The 22579-nt window shown below is 37.0% G+C and overlaps 1 protein-coding gene across 4 annotated transcripts in view; it reads left to right on the forward strand.

Moving 5' to 3' along the window:
* EML1 (EMAP like 1) overlaps window positions 1-22579 on the forward strand; it is a 129853-nt gene that overhangs the window by 100087 nt on the left and 7187 nt on the right. For all 4 annotated transcript variants that reach the window (XM_064460749.1, XM_064460750.1, XM_064460747.1 and 1 more), the window contains 14 exons: window positions 3234-3383; window positions 5386-5455; window positions 7327-7437; window positions 10223-10318; window positions 10838-10972; window positions 12327-12426; window positions 14518-14672; window positions 15854-15979; window positions 16243-16374; window positions 18715-18782; window positions 20356-20444; window positions 20979-21076; window positions 21201-21288; window positions 21470-21565. In XM_064460749.1, the coding sequence (XP_064316819.1) occupies window positions 3234-3383; window positions 5386-5455; window positions 7327-7437; window positions 10223-10318; window positions 10838-10972; window positions 12327-12426; window positions 14518-14672; window positions 15854-15979; window positions 16243-16374; window positions 18715-18782; window positions 20356-20444; window positions 20979-21076; window positions 21201-21288; window positions 21470-21565 (1514 nt within the window). The remainder of the gene's footprint in view (window positions 1-3233; window positions 3384-5385; window positions 5456-7326; window positions 7438-10222; window positions 10319-10837; window positions 10973-12326; window positions 12427-14517; window positions 14673-15853; window positions 15980-16242; window positions 16375-18714; window positions 18783-20355; window positions 20445-20978; window positions 21077-21200; window positions 21289-21469; window positions 21566-22579) is intronic.

Consider the following 22579-nt stretch of genomic DNA (forward strand, 5'->3'; position numbering starts at 1 on the left):
CACCGTAAGTATCAAACAACCAGAATGTTCCACTGACTTCTATGAGCGGACATAATTACAGAATTCTAACTTGACAGAAGCCAGTGTTTCATTACATAGACAATTTTCACTTTTCAGTTTTAAATATAATGAGAACATATATTCTTTATTGAAACAAGAAATGACATTTCATTTTTATAAAATCTTAGTGTATGTAATACATGATTCAAGATAAAGCATAAACGCAACAAGATCTGAGTCTATTTGTAAGTACTATCTTTAGAAAAATGAAGTCTTTATAAGGTTTTCTATTTTAAGAAAAAGACTTTTTTTTGGTCCCAAACAGTGCAAATAGGAAGCTGCTTTGCCTTCATAAAAAAGAAGACAGGCTGCAAATAGTCTTTTTCGAAGCTGTATAAATAGAACTGCATGTGGTTTCAGAATGCACGCAGAGAGTTTCCAAAAGTCCCGTTGTATTCACAAGAGATTAACGATGGATTTAGTAACCATTCTTATTATTCCTATTGCAGCTGAGCCTGTAGGTCCTACCCCACTCTGCTGGAACTGCATCGGTAACGTGTACAGAGAAAACTGCAAATGAGTTATAAAACAACAAATCCACAAAATTAATAAAATGGCTGAGATGAGACTGATAAATATTGCTTGCAGCATTTTACCATCTAATTGTTGTACAAGGCTTATCATATATCACAACAGAATTGAATTATGTCTTTTTATACTTGTAAGGTGCCCCTTGGTTAAGGGGCCTGAGGATGATATGGGAGGTGTTAGGATGCTTGCTGAAGCAACAAAAAAAACCCCAACCATAAAACAAAACTGTTTGTCATTAGGAGTATGTAGATGGAATCTGACATTTAACAAAAAAAAAAAAAAAAAAAAAGAGAGGGAGAGAAGATAATGCCCAATTTACAGACTATAATGATATAAAGAAAAGCTGGGGGCAGGAGCATAAAGGAATTCAAGGAGAAAGACAAAGACAGCAGAAAACCAACCAATATTGCAGGCATTCATTCCAGTTAAGTTGGATAAGCTGAGCTGTTTGCTTGGAGGGTAACAGAACTGGTGTAGGAGAAAACATCTTTGTAGCAGGCAAATCAGCCTGGCTGTGGGATTAACACCAGAAATGCTTTATAATGTAAGAATGGGGATAGAGAAACAAGATATTGAGATGGCCAAACAGAAAGGACAAAGCAGACTATGATGAGAAACAGAAGGAAGATGATCTAATGTGTGTAGATTTCAGGGCATACCTGAACCCTAAGGGGGTTTTACAGTCATGTTAGCAGGTATCTGGGTAAGCTGAAACAGGTTCAGACCACATCAGATATATTCAGACAAGAAGAAAGAGAAATGCTAAGTGATGAAGGGCGAGGGAGGGCTGGGGCAGAGGTGGTGAAATCCGAGTAAGAAATCAGTACTGGGGACATCAGGGCGGGAGCGGTGGTCTGCACGGATCTGTTTGAGACCAACTCACTTGGCAAGCAGGAGTTTCAAAACAAAAGCTGCAGGCCAAATGAAAAGAAAAGGTCAAGATAACATTCCCTGAAGTGCCAACTCACCAAATCCAAGTTGAAGCCACCAAATCTGAGTGTGGGAAACAGTGAGGAGAAGGAGAGATCAACCCCAGGAGTTTACATACGAGTAAAATGTCTGATAGAAATTGAGTGTTTGACAACAGCAGTCATGCAAATTGAATGCAAGTTCAATGCAGCATTGTCCCCCACAGGAAGGATCATAAAGAAAGGAGATTTTCCCAAAATAATGTAATCTTTCCCATTTAATGGCTATTTTTATGCACAGAGATTTGTTCTGAATGAATGTCTGTATAATGTTTCTACTTGACTTTTTTTTTTTTTAAAAAAAAGAAGTTCAATTTCTTACACTAGCTTCAACTTCTAGGTCATTATAAACTCGATTATGTATTGTTGAACTAGGGAAGTTTTATGTTGGCTTCAGTTAATAATGGTATCTGGCCTTAGAGAAAAATGAATTTAAATAAATAAAGCATTGTCCTGCAATCTAGAGTAGTAACTCTAATCTCTACAGACACATTCAAAACCGATAGTAAATGCTTTGTAATGTGAAGATGTTGGTTGTTTACATGTCTTCAAATTTGAGTATCTCAGACTGGAAGAAACTTTGGCTGAAATATTTCGGTTTGGGGGTCCAAAAGCTGTGGTTTTGAATGCACATTTTGATGATAGGGTATGCAGCACTACTTCTATTGCATTTATTAGAAAAAAATAGCAAGCTGTTATTTAAATTCTTATTTTAGAAGGAAGATAACTATTGTACTTACTTTTTTGATAATGTTAGCATGAGTATTTTCGTTTGGATTATTGACCCTGGAGGACAGTGCAGAAGTCTCTTTTAAGTATAATATAATTGGGGTTTCAGTACCTCTTCATATATTTATTGCGGCCAGTTTCTCCATGTTGACCGAATTACAATGCACTTCTCTTTTGCCAAGATTCTGTTAATGCTGTTTCTCTCTGTTCCCATAAAAAAAAAAGCCAAAATAGTTGTAGTCCCTAATGATTTTTCAGGAGAGTAAAACTATATAATTTGGCTGAATTAACATTCGGTCTAAATGAGATTATTTCTGGATTAATTCCAGTTATTTCATCGGATTAATTTTAGATTAGTATTGCTATGACTAACATCAGAATCTGGGCTGCTGTCTTTTAAATACTGCAAAAATAAATTGGAACGGATGATGTAACCTTTTTACGGTTTCATATCCATCTGGCTGGTAATGCCCAGCATAATGAAATCAATCAACCTGCACACAGGATAATGCAATCAGTCCTAATGTAATGCGGGAAGATGTACTGAGTGACTTATTAGCGTTTCCATCAAGTCTAAATTTTTATTTTGTCAACCAGTGTAAATAGTAAATACACTTGGGACAAAATTAATATTGCCTTAGTCTGGCATTCAGCAAATTCCAGAGGATACTAAAGGGATAGTATGTCTACAAATTCCTGTATTCTTTACCATATATTTTCTGTAGGGTGTATAGGTTTTCAGTAACTCAAGGTCTGTGAAATGCTTTAGTTCTCTTTACTGTAGTAAGGGAGGGAGTTCTGAAGGCTGTCAAGTGATAAAGCTGTGCTCAAGCCAAGAGATGCCCGCTTCAGGAAATACAGGGGCAGAAAATCCATTTTGTTTTAAGATTTTTAAGATTTTTTTCATTGGTGGATAATGTTATTGCAGCTTGACCAACATGTTAGCTATGGATATAGGGGTCGGGACTGTCGCAGTAATCTCTATCTTCTTCCAACGGGCGAAACTGTATATTTCATCGCATCTGTAGTCGTGTTATTCAATGTTGAAGAGCAACTTCAGAGACATTACACTGGTCATAATGATGATGTGAAGTGGTAAGTTACCCAATAACCCTTCTTTTTTCATCATAAAACAGTATTTGGGAGGTAATGTTTTGTTCTTTTCATATCGTTTTGAAAATTCAAGTGATTTAACCTCCAAGTCTTGCATAGGTTGGGGCCTTATGCCTGACCATCCATTTGCACAAATAAAGGTCTGACTGTAGTCACGGTAAGAATGTCAAATGTCTGTTATAGCTCTGCCTAGTCAGCACACGAAGCAACTGCTGTCAGGGCGTGATAGCACAGACCTGAGGATATCCAAATACACGCCTAACAGAGCCTGAGTTTGCTTGTGAAACCTACTTTGAAGTCTGTGCTGCCGTATGTGCTGTGCAGCCTCATTTGGGTGTGTCTATACAGAATTGCCGTATTGATGTCGTCCAAATTACTCCTCCTTTCTCTAAGTTGCTAAGAATTTCTCCTCATATTTACTTGAGAAAATTTATTTTCCATTACTAATGTACTTTTTACATTGACAATAGACAAAAGTAGAAATCTGACTTAATGTATAGATCTACTCATTTTCATTACTCTGTTTTTAGTATAAGTTAATGTTAATGTCGTCTTTAGACTCTTCTCCTTCCTCTCTTTAAGTAGGATTGAGTTACTCATCTTCACCTGGGTCTGCGTGCCAGATACAAGTCCTTTAGGTTCATTCTAACCAACTAAACAGTTGTAATCTCATCTGCGGTCTTCTTGGTAGTTTTCAGGCATGTCTACGTCATGGCAGATATCCTGTAAACTAGTCCTGAGCAGCCTGGTTTGTCTGCTGCCGTGCAGGCATGCCACCTTGGGCTTCACAGTGATTTAATTGTGTTCAAGCTTATAGGATACTAGGTATCAGGAATATCAGTATCGTTAAATTGAAATCTAAATAAATATATGGTTTACCTTGATGGTATCTGCTTGCTGAGTGTAGCTGAAAAAGACCACCCAGATTATCTGATGGGCCCTAATGTATGAAGTGAGTTTGACATCCCTTCTTTAGATTGTGTTATGAAACACCTGTTGTCCCTGAAAGCCAAAAATAGACCTGATAACCAAATCTGGTTGCATTGTGAGCATGTTTCATAAAACTGAATTGTTTGTATGATCTGGTTGTTTTACAAGGCATTTCTTAACTTCGACCTGTTCCATCTAATTTATTTCTTTCAAATTTTCTCAGTCTTTAGATAGTTCAAAGCTTTCAGATTTATTGGAAAGAGGATAAAGTTCAGGATAAAGCTGAATTAATTATTGCCACAGTTCATTTTGCAGGGCACTTGGCCCCTAGAACTTTATGCAAAGCAGTGAAAAAAAAGTTGAGAGGATTTAGAGCAAAACAGATTTACTCCAGACTTTAATACAAATTTTAGGTTGCTTTCTCTTAGAGACATTAGTTAACATTGATCACAGATTTTAAAATATCACTTTTAATTTTAGAATCAAAATTCCTAATTTCTGTATCTTGTTCTTACTTACTAAAGGACTTTTTTTACCTTTTGAAAAGTATTAGAGAGAAGTTGGCATCTCCCTATAAAAGTTGCTGAATATCTGGTCAATACAGCCTAAAGAGCAACGTTGGAATGGATACATCTGTCTGCTCTGGAGATTGTTGTTAGACAGATTGACTGTACTGACCAGATCTCTGTAACCTCTGATTAGAGATAGCTGAAGTTAAATTAGTAGCTCAAATTGTAAACTCCTTGTATAACTCCTGCAATCATTTAAATCTAAGTGAGATGAATCCCAACAAGACTGAGACATGCTTTATAAATGCTTTGAGGTATTACAAGTTAAGCAAATCACTGCCTTGTTCATAAGGGAAGAAGAGTTTTTTGAATAAAAGCATGAAAGTTGTTTTGTCAGTTCTGTTTTTATATTTTAAAAATGTTTACATGTACACTATATGCTTTATATGGCTAAAATAGGGCTATTTATTACAAGCTCGGTAAAAGTTTGATGAAATAGATAATAAATAGCTTTAAGTTTGGCCACTCTTTCTTTTCTTTTTTAGCCTGGCTGTCCATCCTGATAGGATCACTATAGCAACGGGTCAAGTTGCAGGGACATCCAAGGATGGAAAAGTGAGTGACCCCTTTGCTGACATACAGTTGCTTATATTTCATAAGAATATGTTATTAAGAAGATACACACTATAGTCTTTTCATGTTACAGTTAAGTTGGTCTTACATTTTAGAACTGAAGTCAAGCAAAACTTAATCTGAGAGTGCCTATTGCACACTGTCAAAGTTACCCGGTTCCATTATCAAGATCAGTTAGCGGTTTCTGGTTCCATTACTTACGCAGACTGAAGGTAAATTTGGAGCTGGTCTCCAAAAGAGGCATGGAAGGGTGAGACTACAACAGAGACCTGAGAGGGCAGGTGGATGTGGGGAAAAGGAGGAGGAGCAGTGGAGATTAAATTGTACACTATACGACTTCATTTCTGACCACAGTGACCAAAACCAAAGTACAAATAAGAGTGGCTTTGGGTTGTTAGCTGAAAAAATAATTCTTGCCATCATCTAGGCGAGAATATTTTTCTCTCTATTATTACCTGGATTAGTGTAAAGCCTAGCTGTAGGCAGGAATTTATTTGAACAGAGTAAGATGAACATTGCTCCAAAGAGCTAAGACAAGTGAGGAAGAATGGGTACAAGCAGAGGCAGGAAAAGCATGAGGAAAAAGTTACTCAGCAGAGTACACAGCTGATGTCACCGCCAGACTATTGCAAAATTTTGGGTAGATGTCAAAGAAGAATTTTAGGATAAAAACAGATTATCAATATGCTACCTACTTCAAGTAAATGAGGAAAACAAAATCCCAGTTATGCAGTATAAAGTTTATGTAAAGGTAACTTAGTTGAGTAACATAAACTATTAATTTTTATTGTTAGAGAAATCTCTGGGATTTTTTTTTTAACTTCATAAATACAATTCCTTACCATTCTATTTGTGAAATAAAACCTAAAGTTTTGATATCTGTGCTTGAGGGGAATGTGGTATATAGGTAAGCTTATATAAAAGCCATTTATATAACTGGGATACTGAGGTGGCCTTGGTTTATTTATTTTTAAGGACAGTTTCACTACTTACTAGCAAGAAAGACTGATGGATGTTGGTTTTTTTTTTTTCCCCTGATATTTTAATAAATCAAATTCCCTTTATTTGAAAGGGCAGGTTAAAAAAGGAACTAAAACATGGCCTTTGTTTTCCTGCAAAGGTTGAAGACACCACGTTAAACTCCTATTTTAAAAAAGGAACTTAATCAGCAAGTACTTCCTGGGGTTGCCCTCTAGTGGATTTGAGAAGTGTTTCTGCCTCCACGAGGTTCAGCCTGCTTGGGCTGTCTGTGTGGTGCAGAAGTCAAAGATAGAGGGGAGGGAGGGGGAACCACCTGGTTTTCATAGGGAATTCATCCTGGGCCATTACGTATACCTTGAACTTTATGTACAAAAAGAAAGTTAGTTCTGATTACTGTTGTACAATTCTTTCTATGGCCATTTTTATAACACTGAAATGAATTACATTTTGGAAATTTTTTTTTTTTTTTTTTTGCACTTGCTGTTTGACGTTGACCAAAACTATTTCAGTTGCTACAGTTTAAACTGATGATCTTGGACCTACAGTAGGTCCCACGATGCAAGGTCATCACCAATTTTCACTTATTGAAGGATATCTCAGTGCCCATTAACTTCAGTGAACTAAAAATCAGTAAGACCTGATGTGCTGTATGCACACTTTGGACAGTCCGTACCAGATATTGGTTCTAGGCACAGTAATCAGCATATCATTTGTAGCATATCTGTGCTTAGCTGGGCATCTCTAGCGAGTTCTGATAATTTTCATACCTTAAATTTTATTAAAATGTTTTTTGGATGCATTCTCATTTTTTTAAACCCTGATGGTTTTTTGCCACCATTGTTTCAGCTGTTATTTCTGTGTCTGTTTTATAGCAATTGCCACCACACGTGCGTGTCTGGGATTCTGTAACTCTGAATACACTGCATGTCATCGGAATGGGGTTTTTTGACCGAGCTGTCACTTGCATTGCTTTTTCTAAATCTGTAAGTAAAGTTAATGAATAGTTTTATTAACAATGTTTGCTGAACAAGACTTTGAAGTTTTTCAAATTTACCTTCCTTGATCAAAACAAACTTCCACTCTGTCTTTTCTCTCAGCTTCCTCTTTAGAGGAGGAAAGCTTGGGAAGAACTGGGTTGCAACAGTTTATGTTAGCAATATCTCAGCAGTCTCAGAGATCTACCTCATACATACCATAAGTGCAGTTAATTTCTTCAAGGAAGTTGCAGAAGTACTTGTGTTCTTGAAATTTCAGTATCCTTACCACTTCTCTTTAATCATCCCATTATGTTTCTCCCTACATAAGAAAGTTATTCTTTCTGCATCTTTTAACTCCCTACACCATGCCTAAGGATTACTGATGAAAGACCTCTACAGTGGCTCGTACCCCTGATTTTGGATTTTAAAAATGGGGACTCTGATAGGAGAAGCAAAATCTTTTGCTTGAAAGCAGCAAAGGCACATGGGTAAAGGATGGTAAAGAATTGAGTCCTGTTGTTAGCCTCTTGGCACCATCCTTTGAACTCTAGTCTACGAGGGAGGTAAAAAAAGATGACGTAGGCAGCATTCAAGTCCCATAGAAAAACATGAGTCTGTAACCTGACACACACAAGTCTAGAAACCTTCTGTGTAGAACAGAATCTGTAAGTGGTGTATGTGGTGGTCTCTGGTTGTCTCGGCAGTGATTTTAAAAAGAGGACTAAATGGTGTATTCCACAGGTAAAATGTACTTCAGTGAAAATTTCCACAAACACTTGAAATCTACTGGTGACAATATTTTATAGAAAGTAGAAAAGAGAGGAGGGAATTGGGAGGGCTGGTTAACAATACAAAGGTGAAAGCCAACACAGTTCAAGATCAGCTTTGAAGGATAAACAAAAATGAATAGCAAGCAAAGATTCTCTGAATATCTCTGTGGAGGAAAAAATAGCTATTTAATAATGGAGGATCACTATTGGCAGATGCCAGGAGAAAGCAAGTGTTTGATATGTTTGCTTTATGCTGTGATTTCGCAGTCATAGCTTGGCCTGTTTTGAGCATCGCTTCCCATCTGGTAGCAGTACTGCTCATCTCGTTTTAGACAGCCCTCTTTTCAGGCTACTCAGTCCTGTCTCTGTCCCGCCTCTTGAGTTGCCTTGGCAGTTATTTTTGTAGCTGTGTCTGAGGTGTGTGTTAGGGACCTGATTCACCAGGAAAACAACCAAGCAACCTCATATAGAAAGAAATTAAGCAGAGTTTGCTTAGGTCTCTTTTCCCCCCAAAATTGATCTGTTCACCCAACAGGCTCGCTCTGTGATAGCCCAAACTTTTGCGGTGGCTCAGCTCAAGAGGTAGCAACAAGCAACTGTGCTATGGGTGGCACGGGAAGGACTGTTTGTGTCAGCGTGGCTGGCAAAGGAGTCTTTGTGTAACCACAGGCTCAGTCTGTTCCGACAAGCTCATCTGCAGTCAAAACTAACATAGCTGATGCCAGGAGCAACAGGATACAAAAATCATATTCGAATGGGTTGGAAAGCAATTAGACATTATGTAATGGTTTATTCCACTGTAGATGCACAGCTAGGAATGAACACCAAAGATTGGAAAAATGGTCCAAAACCTACCTTCCAGATAGCTACTGTTTGTAAAAAGATCTGATGAATGTACAGCAGTGATCATCGCTAGTGAGAAAGGTGTTGGTCAGCTCCCCTCAGCTCAGGTAGAGTCTCAGTTGGGGTTTCTCATTCAGTCTTTGGATTCATACATCAGAAAAATAGGGACCGACTGGAGAAGGTCTAGGAAATATGATGCATGAAGAAAGACTAAAAGAATTAGGGTCATTAGGTTAGAAAGACTGACAGAAGACATAAATATAAAAAAGAAACCTGTCAGGAATAAATTGTTTTCTAATTTCTTACTATGTTCCCTGATTTTGATCCATTATTCCTCTATGAAGAGTAAAATTGTTCTCCATGTCCATAGCAGATATGACAAGAAATAATTGGTTGAAACTGCAAAGAAAGAAACTCAAGATAATTATAAGGGAGAGCTTTCTTAACAGTATAGATAATGGCGTGTAGTTTGCCTTGGGAATTTCCATCACTGACTGTTTAAAGAGAGGTATCTACCTCATTCCTGACAAAGTCTGTTTGTCTACAGTTTGCAAGAATTCCTCTTCTAGATACCTTTTTAGCTCTATTTTTCAATATTCCTATGAATTGTTACATTTCATGGAGATCTATGGGATAACTAAAAATCACAGAATCACTGAATGGCAGGGGTTGGAAGGGACCTCTGGAGATCATCTCGTCCAACCCCCCTGCTTGAGCAGGCACACCCAGAGCAGGGGGCACAGGACCGCGTCCAGGCGCGGTTTGAATGTCTCCAGGGAAGGGACCCCACAGCCTCCCTGGGCAGCCTGTGCCACTGCTCTGGCACCCGCACAGGGAAGGAGTTTTCCCTCATATTCATGTGGAACTTCCTGTGTTCCAACTTGTGCCCATTGCCCCCTGTCCTGTCATTGGGCACTATTGAAAAGAGCCTAGTCCCATCGTCCTGACACCCACCCTTTGGATATTTGTACGTATTTATGAAATGCCCCCTCAGCCTTCTCTTCTCCAGGCTGAACAAACCCAGGTCACTCAGCCTTTCCTCATAAGGGAGATGCTCGAGGCCCCTGGTCATCTTCATAGCTCTCTGCTGGACTTGCTCAAGTATTTAATTATTTTGATGTGTATTTATATCTAATGTTGGTTGGGGATGCATTACTATTTTCCATGTTTTGCCTCAGAATGGAGGAAGTAGCCTGTGCTCCGTGGATGACTCAAACGACCACGTGCTTTCTGTGTGGGACTGGCAGAAAGAAGAAAAGCTGGCAGATGTCAAGGTGTTGCAATAAGATATTTTGTACTACTTGCTTGTATGTAGATTTGGATTTCTTGCCATAAAATGTGTTTCTGTATCTAACTTCTTGTGCCTTTTTAACGCATTCACTTTATAAAAGGCAAAGAACATGAAGAAAGGGAATATTTTCTGTCACTGTTGAGATTATACCAATAGTTTGTTTCTTTTTTAAAAAAAATTTTGCTGTTGTAGACATTCTAGAATTGATTAGAAAAATCTAGGCAGCAGTGATAGGAGCACGTGCAGAAAAGTAATGTCTTAAAGTGTAGAACTTCTCATTATCTGACATAATTTTGCAGGGTAACTTTTTGATAGTAACTTATAAAATCTTTTGACTTCAAAGTATTCTACCAAAGTATTCCAGTCTATACTAATAAATGAATAGCTCAGAATTTTTTGCAAATCAGTTGATCAGTTAATTTAACTAGAGAAGCATTTCATATTTGCTTTGTTTCCTTTGAATTTTAAATTTTGATACAATGTTTTTCTTTTTCCTTCCAAGTGCTCTAATGAGGCTGTATTTGCTGCAGATTTTCACCCTACTGATACAAATATAATAGTTACTTGTGGAAAATCACACCTTTATTTTTGGACACTAGAAGGGAATTCCCTTATCAAAAAGCAAGGATTATTTGAGGTAAAATAAAATTTTCCCTTAGTTTTATGTTTATAATAATGGTACTGTCATACAGAAGTAAGGGTTAATAAGGATGTATGGCACTGAGAACTTTTCCGTGGATTGTCACCAAAATGAAGTTTTTAAATGCAATTATCCTTTTCCTATAGTCTTTATACTGTTCCCCCATCAGAATGAAAGTATCTTAAGGCTCTCTATGCTTACCTCAGGTTAAAAACATAGAAAGTCTGTTACATGCTGGGGTTTTTCTATTTTGTCAGAGGAAAGACTTGGAAAACCCCATAAATTACGTGAATATGAATATTCTTCCCTTTTCCTCTGTTCTGGTCAGACACATACACATATGTAATTCAAACACAGATTGAGCTTGCCACTGTTTGCTTAACATTTTCATTTCAAGGTCTTGATCTGGTTTTGTTCTTAAATGTAGACTAAGCTCTACAGCAGTTGCATGCACAAACGTAGGATGTTTGCAGTGACTGCAGGTTACTCCAGTGGGGCCTAGTTAACTGCTTGCGGAGTTGTGGCTTGCAAGTGTAGTCAAAACAACTATTTTGCAATGTTAGTTTATATACTTAGTGTGAAATAAGGAGAAGATGCTGAGATAATGCGTTTAAGTTTTGTTACATTTATTTTTTGTTCTTTTTTAATTTCCAAGCTACTTGGGCTACCTCTGTTATTCTTGATGGCTGTCACAAATGTTAAAGTGTGGTACCCTTAGTTGAGAACATTCTTAGCTGGGGAGAGACAAAGGCCATACACACTGGTAGTCAACATTGTAAATAATGTCCTTGGAAGCTAGTGGCTAGTGAATTTTTTTGTCCGCTTATATATTTCACTGTTTTGTTGCTGTCAGTATTTTAAATGTGGGGTCTCAAAGCAACGTTTCCATTACTGAACCTTAAGATTCTTTGAAAAGGTGATTTCTTAATTCTTACCCAGCAGCGAAACTCTCTAGTAATACTTTTCTCCTAGAAATTTTGAAAACTGCAGCAATAAAACTTGTTTGCATCTTCAGCCATTTCTAAATACTTAAAGCCTTTGGGATTATGTGGGAGTTGGGGAATTTGGGTTTATCTCAGAGCATTCCTGGTCTTGTGTTAAAAGTTGGCAGGCCTTGTCACTCCCTCTATCCGCAACTTGTAATTAAAGGATGCGGATTGGGCCACCAGCCTCAGCTGATGCATCTTTCATTGCACAGAATAACTGTTTAGACTGTAGAAATGTGTTTAACTCCTGTGTAGATATTTAAGTAATAGAGCTGTATAAGACTAAATTAAATTTCTCAAATGCATATAGTTAAAATGAATGGGGTTTGTGTTGCTGTGAGTGTATATTTTTCAAAACCATGCAGAAACAAGAGAAGCCAAAGTTTGTCCTGTGTGTGACCTTTTCTGAAAATGGTGATACTATTACAGGAGACTCAAGTGGAAACATTTTGGTTTGGGGGAAAGGTAAGACTGAAGTTAATAGTGAAATTTTAATATAAAATACTCTGAGTTTTTACATGAGTGTAGCCTCATTTTAAGAATAATAAATTTTTATCTTGAGTTCTTTGCCAAGACCAATCCAGCAAACTATGTCTGGATTCTCCTCTACGAGCATCTAAAGAACATAAACCTGACTGCTAGAGCACTAAATTCTATAGAATGTGTTCCCTGTGGTCAAACATTGAAGCCTAGAGCTATGCCAGCATGTATGGCCTTTACTGATGTAAGGAATGGCAGGAGTAGTTCTTATCCTTAATCAATGTAATAGTAAGAAACACTGTTAATGTAATTGATGATTTCCAGTCTCCTATTCTCTCACTCTGTAGTGTCTGCAAAAATTATGCCTATTGACATACACTTTTAAAAAGACAACAAATAGCTTTATTTGTTTTCCTAAGAGTCAAGCTAAAATATATGCAGATCTAATTGAATTCCTCAGCTTTATTTAAAAGAACAGATGGATAGGACGAACTTCTTGAAAAGCATTTTCTAGAATGAAAATTTTTTTTCAGACAACAGAAGGCAATGCCTGCCAGAGGGCAAACAGCAGCAACATCCTAAACGTTTACTTAGCATGTGAGATGCCATGCATAGGAATAAGGAAAATCCCCTAAAGGAGGCCTTATTAGTAAAGTAAAAGGGGATATGGATGACAGCTGCTGCTTATTTACTCAGTGCCTTCTCCCAAGATACTCAAAGGATATAAGAACTGGGAAGCAACATTGTGAATCAGTTACACAGTTGAGCCTTACTGTGCTGGTTTTGTAGGCTGTTTTTCATCCAAGGACCATCAGCCAATTGTCTCCTTGTGGCTTTGACCAATACACTACTGTTGAGTAAAGTGGTGGATATGGTGTTTGTAACTCAGCTCCTCTTTTATTTCCCTGTTGGTTTTTTTTTTTCCTGTGATAGTTTGAAGCAAGACATTTCAACACTTTTCCTTCCAAACAGAGTTTAGAAATTGCATAGTCCCATCTCCTCCCTGTTCTTGATTGTTACCTTGGACTGCCAACAGAGAAGGGAGATGGTGGCAGCTGCTGGCATGGCAGTCTCAGTGCGGTGCTCGGGGGCCGGTTTGCCATTTTTTACCAGTAGACTAATTTCTGCCTTGACTGCAAGCAGCCTCTTCTGCTCTTTCTCCCAGGAATGAAAGGGAGTACTTTCTGTGCTGCAAGATCTCCTCACCTTTGCTGGTTCTTTTGGGATGGATGAAAATGTTGTTCTTGTTTTGCTATCTTAGTACAGGGTACTTTCTGTCTCTTTACTACTTTTGATTCAGAGCTCTATGTTCAAGCGAGAGCTGCTTCCACCAGTTTGGAGTACCCTTAGCAAAAACCTCTCTTAACAGAAACCACTTGTAACTGACACATCACATCCATAGGTGTGGGTATAAGCAAATGGGAAGTATAAAGGAAAAAGCAGTTGTTTCTTCCTAAGTTGCATCAACCCCTTGCTTGTGCTAAAGTTAGCCAAGCTTCGATGCAAGGCACGCATTTCAGTAATAGAATCACTAGTAATCATTTATTTATATTTCAAAATAGTGATAGTTCATCAAATTAGAGATATTTAATCTAATGTAGTTGATGTGAAGGTGTTTTGAGACCGAGAAGGTACTTGAAGAAGCCAAGTTCATCAATGAAGAGGTACAGGCTTTTTGGGGGAGTGATTCAGCACCTTCTGCCAGACAAGCAAAGACTGCTAGCTTAGTCAGATTTTAGTGCAAGTTGGGTGCCTGGAGGCTGTGGAATATCCTTGGAGGATAACAAGTGACTGGGTTGTGGTTTCTTTGTTGATAAGGTGCTTAGGTCAAATGCGATGTCAAGCAGTTTAGCTTCAACCCCCATGAAAGGTTTAAATGAACCCATTTTACTTTGTGTTTGAACTAGACTAAGTGAATATCTATACTTCAGTCTCTTCCTGGCGCAATGCTACATTCCCATCGTTGTTCAGAGATAATCCTTGGCAGGTGCTGGTAGAAAAAATGGAGAAAAAAAGCAATGGGGGAAAAGGAGCTAGCAAGCTTTCCGTAGTCATATCTTTTCTCCATCTATCCAGGTACCAACAGAATAAGCCACGCAGTTCAAGGGGCACATGAAGGTGGAATATTTGCGCTGTGTATGCTGCGAGATGGCACGTTAGTATCAGGAGGTGGAAAAGACCGAAAGCTGATATCTTGGAATGGAAATTACCAAAAACTTCACAAAACTGAGGTGACATCGCCTATCTTGAAATTACTCTGCCTTTCAAAATGAAATTTTAGCTGTCTTCTGAACGGAGCTTTTTAAATAATTTTGTTTTTCTTATGGATGTGTATTCTGTGGGAAAACAAATCAGTGGTAAAATACAGTATCATTTGTGTCATCAGGTCATTCCTCTGATAGCCTATTCATTAACATAATATTTCCTTTTTAAGATCTATTGTAATTGGAAAACAAATCTTGTATTCATACTTTTTCATATTAATTCTTCCTTTCTTTGCAATTAATAACGTGAGGTCTTTTTTTATTTCACGGTATTGCAATATTAAAATGTTTTTGTACTTTAATCTTTTCCAAAATGATGTGAGGATTTTGGGGGATTTTAGTACATAGATTTTATTCATTAATTTCTTGGTTAGTGTTGTTTTTTATTTAAAAAAGAAATTCTGAAAATTAATTCCGTTACCATGTAGGAACTTAAAAGATTAAACCAGAACTTACTTGGACAAGAACTACATGGCTGTTTTCATACTGAATGTAAAAGAACAATCAGCATAAAGCTCTGAGGAAGGTTTCAACTCTACTATATATTATTAAAAGTTGTAAATATATATGCATCTGGAGTGGCATGTCTGTTTTGGTAATTCAGTTTTTAACACAGCACAACGTACCTGCTTGTTGTGCTGTTTCTAACCGTGGCGTCCTTGTTATCTGTTCATACAGTGATATTCCTTGTTATTTTAAATTTTACCATCTTCCCTTAAACTTTCTATTGGAGATTTGCACTGACTCTTTCAGAACCTAGGCTGCAATTAAAGAAACATACGTTGCAAGAAAGTACTAGTGATACAAAGTCTGACACTGTCTTTGAGCAGAGATGCTTAGTCTGATATCACAGCTGCAATTAAATTATGATCAAGTTAACACAGCATGAGGGAACCTTCTCATTTTGTTGAAGTTCTTAGTTCATCTGTACAAACAGAGTGTTCAGTAGATAAGGATGTATTTTCTTGAAGTATTACTAAGCCAGTTACTGAGCTGATGCAAGTTGTTACAAATTTTTGAGTCAGGCATATATATCCATCCATCTCATTTCTTCTCTGTGCAACATTTATTAAAATGCATTTGCTAGGCCATATATCTTTAAAAATAGCAATGCTTGACAAATTGTCTGACTTACCTGTTTGTCACAGATTCCAGAGCAGTTTGGTCCAATCAGAACAGTAGCAGAGGGAAAAGGGGATGTTGTATTAATAGGAACCACCAGAAACTTCGTCCTACAGGGCACGCTATCAGGAGACTTTTTCCCAATTACCCAGGTAAGCTGTTGCCTTACAAGAACATTTTGAAGCCTGTAAGAGCAGTAGAGGTATTGCTTAAGGTTAAGTTTCATAAATACACATCTATTTGGTTTACTATTACAGTCCTTGTGGCAATAAATAACATTATAAATGCACATCTATCTAAGCCAACATATTTTTGTAATGCTTTAATATACAGTTTGGTCATTTTAATCCTGTTTAAATATGTTTAGTTTTGATGGTACTGTCCTTCTTGTCAAGAACCATTTCTGCTTGTGTAGGGTCACACTGATGAGCTTTGGGGACTTGCAGTCCATTCCTCTAAACCTCAGTTCTTCACTTGTGGACATGACAAACACATTACCATGTGGGATGCTACCACCCATCGTCCCATCTGGAACAAGATTATAGAGGTATAAATTTATTAAACACAACTCTACTCCTCTTATAGAACTTCTCAAATATCATTAAGATATTTTAAGTCAATAATCTTAAGTATTAACTTGAGGAAACAAGTGTTTTGAAATACAATAACAGCAGTGTACTGTATTGTACTGTATGGAGTATGAACACATATGATTGCAGCAGTTCCTTCACATGCAGTTAAAAGTGACTTGAACAATGACATGACTGGAAACTTTTACATAGACCTTTCTGGTCTTTAGCATAGGTTTTTAGGAGACTTAATGTGATTATTTAAAAATGGTGAATGACTGGTTTTGTGCAAGTCTTATTTATAAATATCATGAAGTGGAAAGTAAAATCAGTGGTACAATTTTTTTTATGCTTTCCTAATAAATTTCTGTTTTGTCAGAAAACAAATCATCATGTAATTCAATTGCAGGTACTAATGTGATCCTTTACTCTGCTCAGTGTAAAGGTGTATGTTTTTGTATACTTGCATACTCTTTCAAAAATGCTGGGAGAATAAGAAGTTAGTCCTTCTGATATATTTCTCATTACAGGAACGATATACTGAGGGGGGCCTATAGTCATGAAGAGAAGTGCAAAATTTGGCACTTTGCTTTCTTGCAGTCTAAAGAAAAGAGCATGTAGAAGTTTGGATTGACAGTGAAACATCATTAGTGGAGATACGTACAATATGGGGAACAGGAACAAATCTATTAAGCGGCTGTCTCAGAAATAAAGTTACTTAGGTAATCATCAACTCAAAAAAGGACACTGTTTCCACTGTTTTATCCTTTGTGTCCTTTGAAAAACAGAACTGGAGTTTAGCTGATTATGACTGAGTGAGCTTCAATTAATATCTAGCTGTGGTTTTGCAAATATAAGACACTCTCTAAGAAACTGTTGTTATTGAAACATTTATGAAACTGCTTTATTTACCTTGGTTCTTTTGAAAAGGCAACAGCAGTAGGTCTGTTAAACTAGACTTAGCTTTATTTCTTTTTCCCTCCAAGTACATACCGCTTTATCAAGACAAGTTTTCTATTATCAGTCTTGACAATAATCTGCTTATTAACCACTTGAAATGTCTGAGACTGTTTCATAAATCAGTGGCTGGAGTAAATAAATCATTTTGTGTTAACCTATTTTTGTCACAGAGATCTATGTAAAAGTTTTTTAATGTAGTTATGAGCACAAGTTATTGCTCAGATTAAATTCACTGTTTGAACCTCTGGTTTATTCAAGAGAATATTTTAGCATTTACTATGAAATTATGCTTTAAAAAATTAGCAAATTTTCCTTTCTGGGCTACTGGAGTGGTTTAGAGCATGCATATAGAAATCCTGGATCTCAACAATTCTCTGAAATTTCTTTAGGGTTAGTAATGTCTCTGAAATTAGTCACTTATTTAAAATGAATGGTAATATCCATTACACCTAGCCTGTAGGGCTAGTAATTACAAATTGCTAAAAATGTGAACAAGCTTACTAAAATGGCTAAAATATGATACTATTTTATAATATAGAAAATCACAGGCACAAGTATTTCTGTGAGATATGTTACTGGAAATTTTTTGCTTACATTTAAAAATTATTCTTGGCAGGTATAAGAAAAAATAACCTATTTATTTTCAGACTTTCTGCTATAACTTGAGGAGTTCTGGAGCTCATTATTTGTAACTGAACAAGTATTAGAAAATGTTTATCCTATTTTTTAGGCATATGTTTAAATTGCAAGAAAAACACTGCAATTCCGCCTATCTCCATAATAATATGCTACAGGAAGTAAAATATTTTAAAATTGCATATCAAAATAAGAAGCACCGTTTATGCCCTTAATCTCCCACTAAGCTGCAACTGGCAGGTGCTGAAAAAGGTGTTGGTGTGTGTAGAAGTTAGGCTTTATCCCTCTGTGCAAAGTGATACATACCTTTGTTGAATAAGGTACTTGCTTGTCCTTTACACAGTAGGTAAACTGCAGCTTTGATACTGAATTCTTAGGTCAGCTCTAATTTAGTAAGTTATTTTTATCTCTTACTTGTTTGTGATTTGTTGAGAAGCTGCCTTTGCCAATGTTATTGTTATGAAATCACTTGCCAAGTTATTTTTAGATAATGAAGAAAAGAAAACAGTGGCCTTGTAGAGAGGGGGAAAAATATCTGTTAGGTAATATTTCGGTCAGTTAAAATTTTTTTTTCCTTTTTTGTATTAAAAAAAACCCAACAAATAAAACTCAAAAAAAATCAACAAGAGACACTTGCTCTGTTCCTGAGGCAGACAATTGAACTGTATTTTTCATATAACTTGGACTGCTAAAAAAGTGTGCTTCCTTCTGAAACATTTTAGGATCCAGCACAGTCTTCAGGTTTTCATCCTTCAGCATCTGTTGTTGCAGTAGGGACGCTGACCGGCAGGTAAGGTGCACAGAGCTACACCTTGGGCACCAACAAACCACACATGATTTTTCCAGCTCACATTGAAGTTCATGTTCTTGTGTGCATGATGTGAAATCAAGGGAGGATGAATGCTATTGAATTTCAGAGTGAAATTTGTTTGTATTGCCTTAGTGCCTAGAAACCCTAGTCTTGGACGAGTCCCCTGTGTTCGCTGAGTGTCGCGTGAACACAACACAAAGGGATGGTTTTGGCCCTGGGACGGTGGCAATCTAAGATCAGTGGGAAGAGATGGATTTGGACAGGGCAGGAAGACGGTTAGCAGTGAGACCGTGTATGGGAGGTGCTGTCACCATATCAGTGACCTAAATGTTAAACCTTTGTGTCCGTCGTGGCAAAGGAGAGGCTAAAAGAGGGGTTTGAGATAAGGAGTTAACTTTGCAGGTGTGTGTGGAGATCTTGTCTGAGGCCTGTAGGGCAGCACAGAGGAAATCACATAGAAAAAAGTTGCTCATTGGAAAATTTAGCAAGTGGTTTATTATCTCTAATGTAGTGACAACCAGAGGCTTTAACAAAAATTTGGCAAATGTTCCACTGTGCTAGACACAGTGTGAAAATGCATATTAGGAGACTTGTTCTGCCTGAAGAGTGTAAGGCATAAACAAGTCAGACAAAACCAGGGTGAAAAGTAGTATCTCCATTTTACAGGGTGAGACTGAGCCCTTGGTCACGTAGTGGGTCAGCGGCAGACCGAGTCGAACCTTGGTTGCCTGTCATAGGAGGAAGGAGTGCCTTCACCGTAACTTCATCCTCTCCTTTAATGTCACTTGAGGGCAGACTTTGCTGTTAGTACTGAAAAGGGTTCCACTTAACTGAGAACATACAGAATGCTTATAGTTTATGAGCCAAGATTATTTAGGATTGTGTATCAATCCTAAATAAAGGATTTACTTTAGTTACTAAATTGATTTTATTCACTAAATCCGAGTGAATCAAAAGGAGAAGCTTTGAGAGGAATCTTTGTCTTTAATAATTTGATGCAAGTATTGAAATGCTAATTTTATCTTTATCCCTTGTACATGTTTCCACAAATTAAATTTTGGTTCATTAAAATTAATTCATTAAGTTTATTAAAAATAAATACAATAATTCTCTTAAAAATAAATTAATAATTACAGCTAATCCTTCTATCAAAAGAGAATGGTCCTGATTCCTGCTTGTGTTTTCCTTTGCTCTAGGATTTAATGTGGGCATCAATTTAAACATGAGCATAGCATAGAGGAGGGTCATTAAAGGAGAAGCATCATTATATGTAATGCTTACTTTATTCTAATGCATGACACATAGTAAAACAGTCTAGAATCTGAAGACTGATATCAGGGTCAAAGTCTGATTGTTTTTATGGTTAAAAAACATGGGAAAGAAACTATCCTTCTGTTAAAGTAAAAATAAACCAAACTGAATAGCAGTTGCTGTTTTTCTTTTGCTGGGGTAAAACTTATGCTATTTTGACAGAAGAAAAGTTGGTCAAGATTACAGTAGATTTAAATTCCTTATGGAATGATTTATTGGCCTCTTTCTGTACTTACAACAGGTGGTTTGTGTTTGACACAGAAACAAAAGACTTGGTCACTGTACACACAGATGGAAACGAACAGCTGTCTGTAATGCGTTACTCACCAGGTTTGAGAGCATTTATTTACTGGTTAAAAAAAAAAAGTGTTGAATTTTTTTATTAAATTTGGGGTTGGTTTGTTTTAAAATAATTCCCCACTTGCCATACTGAAGCTGAAAATAAATATGCTGTGAAACATTGGCAACACTGAATGGGTGGTGTCTTAAACTCTGGTTTTCTTTTCCCTCTTTCCCTCCCTTCCTCCCCCACATGCTTAGTATGGTTTTACTGGGAAGGAAAAAAACAAATATGACTTAACTGTGCAGGTTGTTGCAATCAGGTTAGCCCTAAATGGACTGTAGCTGCTTCCAGAAGTGTCGTGTTTTTAACAGTAATATTTGCCGTATAATCTTGCCGTTTTGTAATCTTGAGACATGCATCAATATGCAAGTGAAAAAGGAAAAAAAATATAATTTTATTTTTTCATTTTTCAGTATCAAGGCCTTTAAAACAGTTCTTCCTGTCTGTGACACACTAACTTTTCAAAATCAGCCTAAACTCTTTCTTACAGGAATAATTACTTTTCACTTTTGTGTTTATAGATGGAAACTTCTTGGCAATAGGTTCCCATGACAACTGTATTTATATATATGGCGTAAGTGAAAATGGAAGAAAGTACACTAGAATTGGCAAATGTTCAGTAAGTAACCTTTTTTCTCCTTGTTCAATATTGACACCTTAAGTATGTTTTCTAACACTGTACTAATACTGTCACATCGAGAGATACTGTTAGTCCAGTTAATACCATATTTTTCTCTTTGTAGGGTCATTCCAGCTTCATTACTCATCTGGATTGGTCTGTTAATTCACAATATCTTGTGTCTAATTCAGGAGACTATGAAATCTTATACTGTGAGTAAGAATTATATTTAGTCGTTTTGTGCAAAGTACAGGCAGTCTAATACAGATTTAAAATTTAAATGAGACCATATAACTACCAAGATAGACCATATGTTTTAATTCATCTGGTGCAATCAAAAATCTATAGAGAATTAAAAATGTTTTCATGTGGTTGGTTTTTTTTCTTTTGTAGGGATCCCCTCTGCTTGTAAACAAGTTGTGAGTGTTGAAACAACTAGAGATCTAGAATGGGCCACTTACACCTGTACTTTAGGATTCCATGTTTTTGGTAAGTACCTTTCCTCTTACAAGTTCTTGCCATTCTTGTTATTAGCAAACACTTGGATTGCCAACTTTTTCTTATGAAACATGACTATTCATATTTCAGGGAAAAATACAGAACTTCTGTTACGCCATTTTTATTACAATCTGTCCTCTTATTTCAATCCAGAAAGACTCTAATTTAATATTCTTGCTAGCTTCAAGTATAAATATTAGATTACAACATAAGTGGAAGGCAAGGAAGAAATCACACACTCCTTTCTGTCACACTAGAGCTGCTTCTCGTCTTTTTTAGAATTAAAGTACCAGTTCTATGGAATTAATGTTTATTTAGGCAGCTACTGGGCCAAATCCCCCTACCAGAACCAGTTTCATTTGCACCAGTTACTGTACTGTACTGGGTGACAGTATCTGTCATTAAGTAGTTACATTGTGTTTTATATAATATGTAATAATTAGGCGAGGTGAAAGGAATGCAAGAAGAAAGAAGACCAATGTAGCAAAATCAGCCTGGTTTGTTTCCTTCGCTTCTGCCAGTTTTGAAGGAGCTGCTTTCCCCAGTATTCTCTGAAGCTTTGTATTCATTCTACAATGTGTACAGAATTAGACAGATCCTTACAAAAGCTGAGTACAGGAAGCCTCAAATTCTTGGGTCCTCGAGATACAATAGGAAGCCATGGTAGTAGTACAGAGAAGAATTGCTTTAGTATAACCAGTAAGCAAGGAAGATTTTTCACTCATGTTTCAAGTACAGTAGATGTAGTGATGTGTGTGAAACCAGCCAGAAAGGACATGTTTCTAGAGCCTAGAAGATGGGATGGCAGTAGCAATATGCTGGGAAGAAACATTTACATTCTCTAAAATTTAACCGACAGCCAGTGTTTGAGTATCACTGCAACACACAGTTTAGTAAAAGGAGGAAGTTCTAGAAGACTGGCTGCATGTTACCTTAATATGTTTCTCTTATTAAGGGATGAAGGCCCTTATAGAACTATTAGCATATTCCTGGGCTCTGGGTGTA

This window comes from Phalacrocorax carbo, chromosome 9 (assembly GCF_963921805.1).
Source record: "Phalacrocorax carbo chromosome 9, bPhaCar2.1, whole genome shotgun sequence".
Classification (NCBI taxonomy): Eukaryota; Metazoa; Chordata; class Aves; order Suliformes; family Phalacrocoracidae; genus Phalacrocorax; species Phalacrocorax carbo.